General features: G+C 35.2%; 1 protein-coding gene across 1 annotated transcript in view; it reads left to right on the forward strand.

Annotated features, from left to right (window-relative positions):
- Positions 1-16,739, forward strand: part of Agxt (Alanine-glyoxylate aminotransferase) — a 137,986-nt gene that overhangs the window by 107,742 nt on the left and 13,505 nt on the right. Inside the window, exon 7 of the mRNA XM_090399160.1 lies at positions 15,915-16,075. Coding sequence (XP_090255286.1) covers positions 15,915-16,075 — 161 coding nt within the window. The remainder of the gene's footprint in view (positions 1-15,914; positions 16,076-16,739) is intronic.

Here is a 16,739-nt window from a genome sequence, read left to right on the forward strand (position 1 = left end):
AGGGACGAATTCCCGATGATTGGAGTAGAGCTCTCATAGTACCCATATATAAAAAGGGAAATAAAACTGAATGTGAGAATTACAGAGGTATTTCCCTACTGAGTGTTCCTAGCAAGATCTATGCGAGTATACTTGAGAAACGGTTGAGAAGAATTGTGGAAGAAAAGCTTGGTGAAGAACAAGCTGGATTCAGGCCAAATAGAGGCTGTCAGGATCAGATCTTCACTTTACGACAAATAGTCGAGAAAGCATGGGAATATAACAAAGATCTGTATTTAAGTTTTGTCGATTTGGAAAAGGCATATGACAAGGTGCCAAGAGAGAATCTATTCAATACGCTGCAGTTATATGGTGTCAATGGGGCATTATATCAAGCAATACTTAGTCTTTATTTGAGTTGTGAGTCAGCAGTTAGAATTGAAGGAAGTACAGGAAGATGGTTTAATGTTAAATCTGGTGTGAGACAAGGATGTACATTATCCCCTCTGTTATTCATTATCTATATGGATCACATTATGAAGGAATGTGGTATTAAACCTGATATCAAAATTGGAGATGTTAATGTCAGCTCTTTGCTTTATGCGGATGATGTTATACTTCTAAATAAATCCGCTACAAGTCTGCAAGATTCTCTGACTAAATTGAATAGCTGTTGTAATAGATATGGTATGAAGGTCAGCAATAAAAAGACAAAGACAATGAAAATAGGCAGAATCATTGAAAATGTCAACTGTGTTGTGAATGGAGAACCTGTGGAACAAGTAAAACATTTCAGCTACTTAGGCACAATTTTTACTGAAGATGGTAAACTAAATATAGAAATAGACAACAGAATCAGCAAAGCTGGTATCGTGGGAAGTCAATTGAATAAATTCATATGGAATAAGAAAGAAATTAGTCGGAACACTAAATTAGCTGTATACAAGACTGTGTTCAAACCAATTTTAACTTATGGATATGAGAGCTGGGTCAGAAGTAAAACACTTGACCAAAGACTAGAGACCGCAGATATGAGAGTCCTGAGAAAGATTAGAGGCGTGAACAGATGGCATCAATGGCAATATCATATTAAAAATGAGGATATTAGGAAAGAACTTGACATTGTCAGCATCCAGGAATGCGTTAGCAGAGCTAATCTCAGATGGTATGGTCACTTAAATAGAATGGGAGAGGAAAGATTAGCAAAACAAGTGTTCTCTGCCAGGTTGGCAGGAAAACGACCCAGAGGAAGACCAAGATATAGGTGGATTGATACGGTACAAAGTGCCTTAGACGATAGAAATATAAGATCTGATAATGTTGGAGTCTTGACAAGTAACAGACTGATTTGGAGGAAAATTGTAGATAGGAAGTTAGTAATGATGTAAATTTTTCATATAGTACTATCATATCCTGTACACCCCTTGAGGGTACATGGCAGGAATTTGATGATGATGATGATGATGATGAAACAAGCTTAATTAGAAAAGTTGTGTTGGAATAAGCACAGTCGGATCTAAAAAAGGACTTGTTTCATGGATTCAAGCTGTTGCACCAGATGCAAAGTTGACACACTGCTGCATACACAGGGAGGTTCTGGCTGCACATATGATGTCTACAGAGCTAAAAAAAAAGTTCTGCATGATGCTGTAAAAATCATAAATCATATCAAAGGCCATCCTCTAAATGGCAGACTTTTCTTTCAACTTCGTGAGGAAATGGGAAGTAATCATACTGATGTTCGTTGGCTTTCTTGTGGAAAAGTCCTTTCTCATTTATTTGAACTTGGCAATGAACTGCAAGTTTTTCTTGATGAAAATTTTGAATTCAAAAAACATTTACATAATTGGAAATGGCTCATTCAATTAGCATACTTGGCAGATATAGTTACACATTAAATAATCTTAATTTGTCCTTACAACGCAAGGAAATTTCTATATTTCATGTCCAAGATAAAGTGAATGCCACATTGGCAAAGATGAAGTTATGGCAAAAGCGAGTTAGTAATGGAGAATTTGAATTGCTCGCATCTCTTCATGAATTGCTCGCAGGCTCAAATGAACAAATTGATGATGATGTGAAAATTACTGCCATGCAGTATTTACAAAGCTTACAAATGAATCTAGAAAAGTATTTTCCTGAATTGGGCATTAATATTGAGTGGATAAGATAGCCTTTCAGTATTAACAAATCTATGGCAAAGGGTCAGTTGCCAATAGAAAAAGAACAACTTTTAGTTTCTGATGGTATCCTAAAAATAAATACAACAAGAATATGTTATCATCATTTTGGGTACAAATACAGAATGAATTTCCTGAATTAACAGATAAAACTCTCAGGTTCATTTTTCCATTTCCAAGTTCATATCTGTGCGAAGTTGGATTTTTGGCCCTTGTAGATATTAAGATGAAGAAGAAGAGGTACCGCATTATAGATGTCGAACCACATCTGACATTAAAATTAAGAACTATAGAGCCAAATTTTGTCATGTTGTACGATCATTTTGTATTTTACTTGAGAAACGGTTGAGAAGAATTGTGGAAGAAAAGCTTGGTGAAGAACAGGCTGGATTCAGGTCAAATAGAGGCTGTCAGGATCAGATCTTCACTTTACGACAAATAGTGGAGAAATCATGGGAATATAACAAAGATCTGTATTTAAGTTTTGTCGATTTGGAAAAGGTATATGACAAGGTGCCAAGAGAGAAGCTATTCAATACGCTACATGGTGTCAATTTGGCATTATATCAAGCAATACTTAGTCTTTATTTGAGTTGTAAGGCAGCAGTTAGAATTGAAGGAAGTACAGGAGGACGGTTTAATGTTAAATCTGGTGTGAGACAAGGACGTACATTATCTCTTCTGTTATTCATTATCTATATGGATCACATTATGAAGGAAAGTGGTATTAAACATGATATCAAAATTGGAGATGTTAATGTCAGCTCTTTGCTTTATGCAGACAATGTTATACTTCTAAATAAATCTGCTACAAGTCTGCAAGATTCAGACTACATTGAATAACTGTTGTAATAGATATGGTATGAAGGTCAGCAATAAAAAGACAAAGACAATGAAAATAGGCAGAATCATTGAAAATGTCAACTGTGTTGTGAATGGGGAACCTGTAGAACAAGTAAAACATTTCAGCTACTTAGGCACGATTTTTAGTGAAGATGGTAAATTAAATATAGAAATAGACAACAGAATCAGCAAAGCTGGTATGGTGGGAGTCAATTGAATAAATTCATATTGAATAAGAGAGAAATTAGTCGGAACACTAAATTAACTGTATACAAGATAGTGTTCAAACCAGTTTTAACTTATGGATCTGAGAGCTGGGTCAGAAGTAAAACACTTGATCAAAGACTAGAGACTGCAGATATGAGAGTCCTGAGAAAGATTAGCGGTGTGAACAGATGGCATCAATGGCAATATCATATTAAAAATGAGGATATTAGGAAAGAACTTGACATTGTCAGCATCCAGGAATGCGTTATTAGAGCTAATCTCAGATGGTATGGTCACTTAAATAGAATGGGAGAGGAAAGATTAGCAAAACAAGTGTTCTCTGCCAGGTTGGCAGGAAAACGACCGAGAGGAAGACCAAGATATAGGTGGATTGATATGGTACAAAGTGCGTTAGACGATAGAAACATAAGATCTGATAATGTTGGAGTCTTGACAAATAACAGACTGATTTGGAGGAAAATTGTAGATAGGAAGTTAGTAATGATGTAAATTTTTCATGTAGTACTATCATATCCTGTACACCCCTTGAGGATATATTGCAGGAATTTGATGATGATGATGAGCCAAATTTTGCTGAAATTTTATTTCACCACAAGCAATTTCGCTCCTCTCACTGATGATAAATTATTTAAATTAAATAAAAATGTATCTTTATAAATTTTGTTCTATTAAAAATAAATCATATAGTTTTTGTTTACGTGTATATCTAAATTCAAATAAAACAGATATTTACAATGAGATATACTTTTTTATTTTTTTATTTATTATTTATTTATTATTATTATTATTATTTTGATAAGGGGGATGGGTACTTGGTAATAATAAAAATTTAAGAAGGGGTACACAGATATCTGAAGTTTGAGACACGCTGCTCTAAGGCATATTGTGCTTGTCCACTTTTTTGGTTGTCTGTATGTAATGTATTTTTTCTTTTCCTGACTAAAGTAGACCATCCTGCCTGTCCAAAATACTGGGTTCCCTACTGGCAGGGGATGCTGTTGATACAGGGAAAGTGAGAGGATCCTGGTATCTTTGATTTGTCTCAGGAAAGTGGAAATTTTGTTTAGAGGTTATGATTAGGAAAGAGGCCAATTCATTTTTTGTACTTTTGATGTAGAATAAAGATGTGGTGTTTATATAATATAGTCTGTTTTTTGGAGTGGGGGTTGGTTGTTCTTTTTAAGGAGTTTGGCAAAGGTTTTTCTGCTAAATTCATTGTTGAAATGATACAAATAGAGCTTGTTATTCCAGATGTAGTGCTTGTCCCGAGGATAAAATTTGCTCTATCCTGGAGGCTAAAGTTTTGAAAATTCCAAGTATCTGGGTTTGGATGGTGATGTTAAGTGGCTTGTAGATATCAGCCTGTGTGTGTGTAGACTTATGATATACTGTACATGTGAGGGAACATCTGCTTGCTTTGTAACTAAAGTATCCAAGAAGCCCCCCCCCCCCTCTTTTTTTCCTCTACAGCAAAACTAATTCAGGGATGGATATTGTTGAAAAAATGTAGAAAATTAGAAAGAGCATGTGGACAAATGGCAAAGACATCACCTATATACCTCAGGCATATTTTGGGCTCTTGGGAGTGGGTGGGGGAAGAGAGATAGAATTGAGTGCCAAAGATTCAAATGATTCCATATACATATTAGCAATGGGGTGAGGGTGGTGGTGGTGGAGCCCATTGTTATGCTTTCAGTTTGTCTAAAGAGCTGGGTTCTAGTTAAAATCATCATCATCATCAAATTCCTGCCATGTACCCTCAAGGGGGGGTGTACAGGATATGACAGTACTACATGAAAAAATTACATCATTACTAACTTCCTATCTACAATTTTCCTCCAAATCAGTCTGTTACTTGTCAAAACTCCAACATTATCAGATATTATATTTCTATCATCTAAAGCACTTTGTACCGTATCAATCCACCTATATCTTGGTCTTCCTCTCGGTCGTTTTCCTGCCAACCTGGCAGAGAACACTTATTTTGCTAATCTTTCCTCTCCCATTCTATTTAAGTGACCATACCACCTGAGATTAGCTCTGCTAACACATTCCTGGATGCTGCCAATGTCAAGTTCTTTCCTAATATCCTCATTTTTAATATGATATTGCCATTGATGCCATCTGTTTCAAGCCTCTAATCTTTCTCAGGAGTCTCATATCTGCAGTCTCTAGTCTTTGGTCAAGTGTTTTACTTCTGACCCAGCTCTCAGATCCATAAGTTAAAACTGGTTTGAACACTGTCTTGTATACAGCTAATTTAGTGTTCCGACTAATTTCTCTCTTATTCCATATGAATTTATTCAATTGACTCCCACCATACCAGCTTTGCTGATTCTGTTGTCTATTTCTATATTTAATTTACCATCTTCACTAAAAATCGTGCCTAAGTAGCTGAAATGTTTTACTTGTTCCACAGGTTCTCCATTCACAACACAGTTGACATTTTCAATGATTCTGCCTATTTTCATTGTCTTTGTCTTTTTATTGCTGACCTTCATACCATATCTATTACAACAGTTATTCAATGTAGTCTGAATCTTTCAGACTTGTAGCAGATTTATTTAGAAGTATAACATCATCAACATCAAGCAAAGAGCTGACATTAACATCTCCAATTTTGATATCAGGTTTAATACCACTTTCCTTCATAATGTGATCCATATAGATAATGAATAACAGAGGGGATAATGTACATCCTTGTCTCACACCAAATTTAACATTAAACCATCTTCCTGTACTTCCTTCAATTCTAACTGCTGACTTACAAATCAAATAAAGACTAAGTATTGCTTGATATAATGCCCCATTGACACCATATAACTGCAGCGTATTGAATAGCTTCTCTCTTGGTACCTTGTCATATGCCTTTTCCAAATCGACAAAACTTAAATACAGATCTTTGTTATATTCCCATGCTTTCTCGACTATTTGTCGTAAAGTGAAGATCTGATCCTGACAGCCTCTATTTGGCCTGAATCCAGCTTGTTCTTCACCAAGCTTTTCTTCCACAATTCTTCTCAACTGTTTCTCAAGTATACTTGCATAGATCTTGCCAGGAACACTCAGTAGGGAAATACCTCTGTAATTCTCACATTCAGTTTTATTTCCCTTTTTATATATGGGTACTATGAGAGCTCTACTCCAATCATCGTGAATTCGTCCCTCTGTCCAGGCTTTCTGAACTATGCAGTGCAGCCATTGTAAGACTTTTATACCACCATACTTCAGCATTTCTGGTCGAATATCATCTACTCCTGCTGCCTTTCCACATTTCAAGCCTTTGATGGCTTTTTCTACTTCAAGTATGGATATATATTCCTGACTGCATGCCTGGTCAGTGTGCTGTCATCACTGCTTGTTTCATTTAGCAGTTTTTCAAAGTAATTACTCCATACTTCAACGATATCTTTTTCTCCCGTTTTCATGTCACCTTTATCATCTCTAAATCCTTTTACAGCACTCTTTCCTCTATTCCTAAGCTTCTTCAACAACCTCCAGAATATTTTGCCACCTTCTTGATATTTATTTTCTATATTCTTGGCAAAGTCCTCCCATGACTTTTGTTTAGTTAGTTTTACACACTGTTTAGCTTTCTTACATTTGTCTCTGTATTCTGTAAGAGTAAAAGCTGACTTATTTGCCAGGAACTTTTGATAAGCTTTCTTCTTTTCCTTCACTGCCTCTTTAACTTCCTGTGTCCACCAGGAAGTTCTGATTTTTTTATCCTTGCACACAACCTCACCACATGCCTCTCTGGCAGAATCAATCAATGTTTTCTTCAGAGTTTGCCACTGAATCTCCAAGGTTTGATTCCTGTTCTCAAACTCTTTCATTTTCTTTTCAATAATCTTTCTGTATTTTAGTCTACAGTTCACATCTGAGAGCTGCTCAACTTTTATTCGCTTTAAAACTTTCTTACATGTTATTCTTTTCAATATGAAATTCAATTTTATCCTGCTCAAGACTAAATAGTGATCACTTCCAATTTCAAATCCTCTGTACACTCTGGTGTCCTGCACCAGGGAGAAAACATCACTATCAACAATAACATAGTCAATGAGACTTTTCTTATTCCTAGCCTCTTCTCTCCATGTGAATTTGTGCACATTTTTATGTTGGAACATGGTGTTAGTAATAACCAGTCCATGTCCTGAGCAGAAATCCAACAGATATTTGCCATTATTATTAGCTTTGCTCTTTTCTCCAAATTTTCCCAAAATATTTTTGTATGTCTCACAATCATTTCCTACTCTGCTGTTTAGATCCCCAACAAGGACCAACTTTTCCTTTTTCATTGTGTCAGTTGCTTTTTCTAAAGCGTCAAAAAATTCCTCCACTTCTACCTTATTAGAACCTTCTGTGGGACCATAGGCACAAATAAGTCTCATTGTCCAGTTCCCCATTCTCATATTTGCCCACATTACTCTACTTGAGACAGACTGCCATTCAAGAAGATTAGCCTCGTATTTTGTGTTGAATACTATGGCTACTCCTTCTTTTCCTTGATTGTCATTGCCTGAATATAACATTTTGTATTTATTGCTCAGAAAGATCTCACCAGTTTTTGTCTTTTTTGTTTCAGTCACCCCTATTATGTCGATCTGGTACTTATCTAATTCCTCAGCTAGCTCCATTTATTTGCCATTCAGGCTTCTTACATTGATAGTACCGATCTTTAACTCTGGTGATGTTGAGTTGGGGTTTGTTTTCAGATTTGTTCCAGTAGCTGATTTTTCGCTGTTCGCCCTGGTTCCCTGGCGAAAACAACGGGGGCCTTGTTTAACCGGGCGACGCCCCAGCCGGCATGAAATTTTGTCATGTTGTACCATCATTTTTTATTTTGGTTTAACCAATAAGAATACAATTTGGTCGGCTAAATCCCAAATTTCCAGCCCATCCTCGTTCGTTCAGTATCAAAGTAGATACCCAACAGGGTGCACCACGAGAAGTTGAGGATTGGACATTAGGTCAGAAGCCCTGGTCGGTTCTCCGCATTCCTTTAAAGGCTATGTGGAGGTCTCCTCTCAGTTATACAGCTTTGACATCCACTTAAAATAGTCCCTAAAGAGTTTGCAAATGTCATGAGGAGTAAATTTTGGAAAGGAGAACTAGTGTATCATCTATTGGAACATGTGTGATGGGTGTGAAAAAAAGTTGTTGGTATCAACAAGAACAATTACACCAAAATCAAGAAAATATGATATTTTCTTGAGTTTTTAGATCTCATTCTAATGGAATGAGATGATAATGTTGGATTTTTCTAAGGCATTTGATAGGATACCACAAGAAAGGCTGTTGCATAAACTGGAGAATATGGGATTGGAATATGAACTCTTGACGTGGATCAGGGAATGGTTGACTGACAGATATCAAAAAGTTGTATACAATGGGTGTGAATCTGCCAGATTTAAGGTGACCAATGGTGTACCTCAAGGTTCAGTCCTTGGGCTATTAGTTTTCAATCTGTACATTAATGATATCAGGCAGGATCTAACATCAGATGTGCAATTATCTGCTGATGATGCAAAGGTAGGGTAATCAGAGATATTCAGCACTTACAAAATGATTTGAATAAGCTGGAAAATATATGGGAAAGCGAAAATGGATGTCAGTTTAATGTTAGTAAGTGTAAAGTTATGCACTTTGATTACATTTCCAGCAGTATTATATTATATAACCCTGCTAATATAATATGATATGCTGCTGGAAATGTAATATAATTTCCTGCAGCATATTATATTATATTAGCAGGATTGTGCTACAAGAAACTGAGGCTGCAAGTATATGGATTACAGACCCTCAGTTAACAGGAGAAAAGAGGGGTGATATGATAGAGGGCTATAAACTTTTGAATGGGTATTATAGGATAGCTCTGAAATTTTTCATTATATGGAAGGTGGGGAGAGAAACACGGGGGGGGGGGAATCCATCGAATTTAAGTTTGTAGGCAGTCAAGAAAGGAGTAAGAGCTAGGTTTTTCTTTCACAGAGCAGTGAGTGAGTGGAATAGTTTGCCTTTAAGGGCAGTGAGTGCATCTAGTGTGAATGAATTTAAGGGAAGGTATGACAGCTGATTTCGGTGATTTATAGCCTCCTTCGATGAGTCTTTGACTCCCTGGAGGTCTCAGATAATAATAATAATAATAAAAAAAAGTTGTGGAAAAATTTGGGAAGGAATGTAGTCAGATATGTGTACAGAAACTTCAAAAGAAAAAGTCACCAGAAATCTGTAATGTGAAAAAACAGCTGGAGTGGATAATATTTGACCATGAAATATGGTTGTATAAAAGTTTTAACAGTAACTATATGGCATAATCCAGAAGACCTGGTCAGAGGATTGAATCTCAGATAACTGGAGTAGAAAGTAAGGCTCATATTGTACCAATTTATAAAAAAAAGGGAAATAAAATTTAATTTAAGAGTTATAGAGTAATTTTAGGGTTGCTTAGAGTCAAAGCTAGAGACTTTGCATAGCATTTTTAGAATACTGGCCTGGACATCTCACCTATGTCCAATCTAATGTCCTCATCTTCTTGTAATGCACCCTATTAGTAGGTATCCACATGAATACTAAATGAACAAGGATGGGCTGGCTTGTGATTTAGCAAACCACATTGTATTCTATATTGGCTTAAATCAAAAGAAAATGATGGTATAACATGATGAAATATCAGACTGGCTGGTTGGGATGCCCTAAGCAAAACAAATACTGTTTCTGTCAGTGAACCAGAGTGTGAACAGTCACAAGTCAGCCACTGAACAAATTGAAAAGCAACACTGAGCAGAATTCACGATAGAAGCTATCAGCATAAGAGGTATCAATAGAAAGGAAGTGGAGCTGGCAGAAGGAATGCAGAAGAAACACAATACTTGGTATGAAAACAAAGAAGACAAAAGCATATCAGATTCTTTTAAATAATAACCATGAGGGTAAATATTTCAGCAATAGTGATCAGGAAAGATAGTAGTATTCAACAATAAACACAAGCTAATCTTCCTAAATGGAGGGCAGTATAATTTAAAGTGATGTGAACAAATTAGGGAATTGGACAATGAGCATTTTTGTGCACATTTTCTTTCACAGATGATTCTGTGAAGAAGCAGAGGAATTTTTGAGTCATCAGAGAAGGCAACTGACACAAAGAAAAAGGAAAAGCTGCTCCTTGTTGGAGATGTAACCAGCAGAGCAGGAAATGATCAAACATATATAAATGTTGAAAAAAAATGGAAGAAAAAGATCAAAGCTTCTAATATTGGCAAACAGCTATTGGATTTCTGTTAAGGATAAGGGCTGGTCATCACTAATATTCCAATATTAGTGATGACCAGCCCTTAATAAATAAGAAATAAGAAATGTCGTATTGGCTGTTATTTTTGATGATATCTTCACACTGATTCAGGATAAAAGAGAATACGAGAGATTAGAAATAGGAAGATGAATGCCATTTAGTTTTTAGCAAGGTAAAAATGATTATTGTTGAATAGAAAAAAATATGTACAAATTTCTTTAAAAAAATCAGTCAAGCAGCTTTCATAGGTAAGCCATATACTTGAATGTATCAATATTATTCAAGAAAAAAGGAAATAGTTTGAAAACAAAAATCAAACCTTGGAGACTCACTGGCACACTAAAGAAAAGTAGATTGCTTTAGCTAGGGAGGGCATGTTGTGAAGTTGTGTCGTGTCTTTTATTTCTATACTACTTATGAATTAGCAGTCACATAAGGTGGGAATACCCTATAGCTCTCAGGAATCATGGCCGCTGCCAACATACAATAGAATATAACTAAATTAAACTTTAATATATATTTCCAATATTTTGGCAACATCACATTGGCATTTTCAAAGGAACTTATAATAAAGATACGTGCACGCAGGCACTACATACAGTAAATGAGGATGAAGCAGGAAGCTATCGTTTTTCCTAAAAGTCCTGATGGTGTCCCCTAGCCTGCTAGGGGCACCATCAACCAACACCCCAGAATCAAGTTCACCCTAGAGAAAGAGGAAAACAACAGCCTCCCTTTTCTAGACACACTAATCACCCGCCAGCCTGATGGAACCTTGGTTTTCTCGGTTTATAGAAAACCCACCCATATAGGCAGATACATTCACCAACAATTCCTCTCCTCCTCACAACAATATGGAGTTATTAAGACACACTATACAACAGGGCGAAACTAATCTGTTCAAATGACAATGCCCTAACCACTGAACTAAATAACATCTTCAACACTTTCTCAGCCAATGGCTACCCCCCCCCCCCAAAAAAAAAAAAAAAAATTCCAAAAAATATTGAAACCAGTAGACCACAACCCTCCCCCCTTCACAACAAGGATTACTCTAAATCCATCACCATCCCCTACATCTGAGGCACCTCGGAAAAAATTACCAAAATCTTAAAAAAACATGACTTGACCTCTTGTTACAGACCATATAGAAAATTGGCATTCCTTATCCACTCCACTAAAGACCAACCACTTCCCCTAGATCTACCTGGTGTATACCAAGTCCGTTGCAGGCTGTAAGCTGTTCTACTTTGGCCAAACAGGAAGGAAGGACAGCGAATATCAGAATTTCAGAACACAAGGACTACATCCGGTTTCACCAGTATAACCACTCTGGTCTTGCAGACCATGCTCTGGATACACACCACAGAATACGGTGGAAGAAAGCCACAATAATACACTGTAACAAGTTCAAGTTTGAAAGACTTTTCATGGAATCAGCCTCAGCCCTAAGAAACATGCCAAACCTCAACAAATTTGGTTGCATGAGACTACCCCAAATTTGGGAGACATACATCATGAGACTTTCAGCCCAACAGCCAAGAATACCTACATACAGGGGGAACCATTGGGACTTTTAGGAGAAATGACAGCTTCCTGCTTCATCCTCATTTACTATATGTAGTGACTGCATGCATGTGTCTTTATTGTAAGTTCCTTTGAAAATGGCAACGTGATGGTGCCGAAATATTGGAAATATATATTAAAGTTTAATTTAATTATATTCTATTGTACGTTGTGAATTCCTTAAGTCAATTAATAATTATGTATAACCAGCGTATAAGCCTTTCTACGATAATCTAAAAACTGTAGGTTAATTTCTTATTTCTGTTAAAAAAAGTGTGATGCTATCTTGCATCACACAGTCTGCTGAATAAAAAAACAGTTTGTCTTCACAGATAAAAAAATAAAAGAAAACTGCACTTAGTGCCTTTAATGGTATTGTGGACATCATAGATCCTGGATTAAGAATATTGAGATAAGTACCTGCTTGGCAAAAAATACACTGCTATAGATTCAGAAACTTTATCTTTAATTGATTCAATTGAAATGAAGAACATTAGCAGTAAAAGTTATATATATATATATATATATATATATATATATAAAATGATAAGCCTTTTTATGTCATGTTTTTTGAAACGTTTTGAAACTCAGGGGGATACCCTGAGTATCGAGTCTTCAGAATTCGAGTCATCAGAATTCAAGGAGAACCGCCTACCAGTCCGGAACTCGGGGGTTGGGTGCTGTAGGCACCAGGAGGGGCATAGCCCCCCCCCTAGTATTCAATAATTTCATTTGGTTCAGCTATATGGTGAAGTGATGCCAAAACCTCTTGTAGACAAAGTTTATAGACTACAAAAAAGATTTTTGAACATCCCAATGACCTGATACTAAATATTTGCAGTCCATGAGATTTATAAATATAATACTTTATGTCCACTCTATAAATCTTTAAATAAATAGCATTATTTGTCTGTACAAACTACTGAAATTGAAAAGTTATTTGATATATTGCAAAACAGTTAGATGAAAACTCGCCATCTGTTACTGCACTGAATGGAATAACATCATCGTCATCAATCTCCTGATGGTTGGTCGATTGGTAGAGCCTCTACTACTAATAGCGCATGAAAAAAGTTAAGCAAGTTTGAGCACGGTTAGTAGTTGGAAGGAGTTCAGTTGTTTGATGCTCTTGGCACACTCTCCCTCGATGAGTCTTTGGACTCCCTGGAGGTGTCACATAATAATAAATATGTACTCCTCAACAGGTGTGCAGTATACTATGATAGTATATTAATGATTAAGTTTTCATGAACATGTCCTATCAACAACCCTTAACCATTGTAGATACTTTATATGCAAACTGTTTGCATACTTTTAGGGACAGATTACAACAAGAATCTAATTTCTTGTCAAATGTGATATACTTTATAAGTAAAAAAAAACTTCCTTCAAAAAATCCCTAACAGAGTTAAAAAATACGAATTCCTTCTGCACACTCATAAGGAATACAAAGTTCCTGTCTGTAATACATTTTAATTTCCAAGCAATAACATTCTTTGTTGCAGAATTAGAAAGCTGTGCTATTTCTGTTAAGATAAGTGCTCATTTAACAGAAAGATCATTAACTAGGTTAATTACATATCACCTTGTAATTTTTACCGTAATATCTGACTTTAAAAACAACTTATTAGTCTGCTGTTAAATTGTACTATTGTTAAATAGTCAGTTTAGTCTTATTATACATTAATTTACTGTTTCTTGAATCTATCCTTTTGCTTACTTAAAACCTTATACAATCAAAATCCTACCGGCTGCTCTATTGTTATGTCTATTGTTATATCATAATTCTACCTCTATAATAACTCTCCTTCTACTGTCGTGCCCTTAAGATATTAATTTAGATCTATCTCCTCTTCAGATATTGGCAAAATTTATATTTTGCTGTGCCAGCCAATATCCTATAACAGAAGAGACTCTTGTTCAGGGAAATATTTCTAAATTCTAAAGGGATACACACAGTTATTTTATCTCACGCTAGCGCTGTGCAGATTCAGTTAGCAGTCGTAGACCGAATCTCACTTAAGCAATTATATCTAAATTCTTTCCCGCCAAAAAGGTTCTATTTCATAAGTGGTGGTTTGAATTCGTAATCAGGCATAAACTCAGGTATAAGGTACAAAACATGTTTATTGGAAAAACATAAAACATTTACAGTTATGTAAGTTTAAATACTCAATGGATCAAAAATTCACTCTAAGTTAAGGGTTATACTAAATCACAATGAATCTGAGTAAGTTAAATCCTTCAATTATGAAAGGATAAGATTAGATATTAAGCATAATACTACTACTATATAATTCCTTTCATAAGTTGTTCACAGAATATGCATTGAACACTTTCATTAATACTCTATCAATAATTATCTTAATTCTAAATTTCATTTAAGCAAGTCTAGCCATTCACAAATTACTGCCTATTAACAACTCTTCTTTGTTCCACAAGGGCTTAATTAATTCAGTCAAATTCTCACTAAAAGTTCTCTACTAGTGTCCTTTACAATGCACACAAATTTCTTGTTCTTCTAAATGAATCTTAACATAGAATGAAAACTTTTACATTACCGGATCTTTTCAGATTTCATGCCGCCATCTCATGTAGGTCTGGATTACCTTACTGCATATTCTTCGGCCATCTTTGCGCCTGACGATGTACTATGCTTTTTCTTCTAATCATTTCTGACTGTTGCGTGCTGTCTACCGCTCCTCAGGAAACTTTCTCCAAATGGGACATTCTGCTAAGGCTCAATTCCACATAGGCTGTCATATCGCGATCAGCTCTGCTTGAAAATCTTCAAGCATTCTCAAGAAAAGAACCTGCCGTCCATCATTACCGTATTCGACCCACTTCTCTCTCACGAATCCTCTGACAAACTCCCCTTAAAACTCGAATCCGGCACCCGAAGATCAGAAGGTCAAAAAGCCCCCTAAAACGGCGTGCTTCGTCTTTTATTTGCCCTATTTGGGCACCCTCTATTCGATGTGGGTTTCACCCATGAACCCCATTGTTCATGCCCTTTGGGTGATCCTACACTCTCCCTAATCTGTCAGGTCACATTATTCTAGGTAACCACTCTGACGTCATTTTCTGTGTAGGTATAGCTACCATCGCTACGCTCGACTCTTACAGATTATACATGATAATTCCGGATTACTACTTATAATTTTTCTCAGAATTTCACAATGTACTAGACAGCTTACATGGGAATTACAAATAACTTAACAATTCCCTTACACAATTGTTACTATTTTGACACAAAATTCTCTGCTTCTCATTTCAGTTATGCAGGAATAACTCTCACTATATGGCACACATGGACTACACATTATTATAAAACATAAAACAATACTTCATAATTATTAGCTGATGTGCAGATATCTCCTTAATTAGTAGAGGTATCATGTTAAATCCTGAATAAAGAATTTACTTGTAAAGCTCTCCATTCAGGATCTAACACTGCCATTTTTCTTTGAAAGTACAATCTTATTCAGGATATACATATTTCTTCCTTGTAATCTATATTATAGCAGTGTCTTATGTAATTTTCATATATATGTGCTTTTGATTTATATAAATGCATTTCCAGAAATAATGAATTATGGTTATCCATTAAAAGATTACAGTTAACTCTCACTATAACAGATGTCATTATTACAAGCTCCTCCACTATAACAAGATGCTGAATATAGTCCCATCCAGTCTATGGGTACAATGCTATTGTAAAGGAAATTCACTGTAGGAAATTATCCACTATAACAAACTATTTCTGAGGTTCATATTATGATGCTTAATATTTAGTAATGTTCATTATGTTTATCTTTTTATTATAGGTATAATACAAATTGTAATATTCTTAGAGATGGAATGCAGAAATTTGGATTCACAGAATACATTCAAAATAATCAAAAAAATTACATAATTACATCCTACCTATATCCAAAAGATGAAAAGTTTAATTTTGAAGTCTTTTATAACAAGCTGTTTGATATGGGTATGTGCTTTCTTTGATTTTGCTTTGGTTTTAAATTATATCAACAATTTTTATTGTTTACATTGCTATCTTTCATTTCCTCACATGTAGACAAATGAAATGTGATGAAATATAATTAAAATATTTCTGGCAATGGAGAGTTTCTGCCAAGCATTTTATAATTTTTAATTAATAAACTTTATTTTATAATAAAAAAGGAACATTTTAATTATACAAAATATATAATTAAAATTATAATAAACTACTTTCTACGATGTCAAAAAGGGGAAGGGGGGGGGGCTTTTGATGCTTGTATCTGCATTTTTTAATCAAAGTATCCTCTTGTGTGAAGCATGACTTAAAAAAATTCTCTTAAAAAATTGAATTTTATAATTCAATTTTTTAAGAGAATTTTTTAAGAGAAAAGAAACAAAAAAAAAGCCGTCAACTTGCCATTGAAAATTATCAAGAAGGATAATAAATATCTGTTATTTTATACCTAAGTAGGTAAATGTTTTTTTTTCCTTTTTAAAATTTTACAAGTTTCTAAAAGTGATTGAGAGCTTACAAAAATGCCACCTCCTTCAGGAGTTGCATTTTTTTTTTTTTTGTAATTTTGGTATTATATTACTTAAAAAATCTCTGGTTCAAGAACTTATGTATTCATATTCGTATTTAATTAGTG

Source organism: Typopeltis vanoorti, chromosome 10 (assembly GCF_054136105.1).
Source record: "Typopeltis vanoorti isolate ZY-2024b chromosome 10, IOZ_Tvanoo_1.0, whole genome shotgun sequence".
NCBI lineage: Eukaryota > Metazoa > Arthropoda > Arachnida > Uropygi > Thelyphonidae > Typopeltis > Typopeltis vanoorti.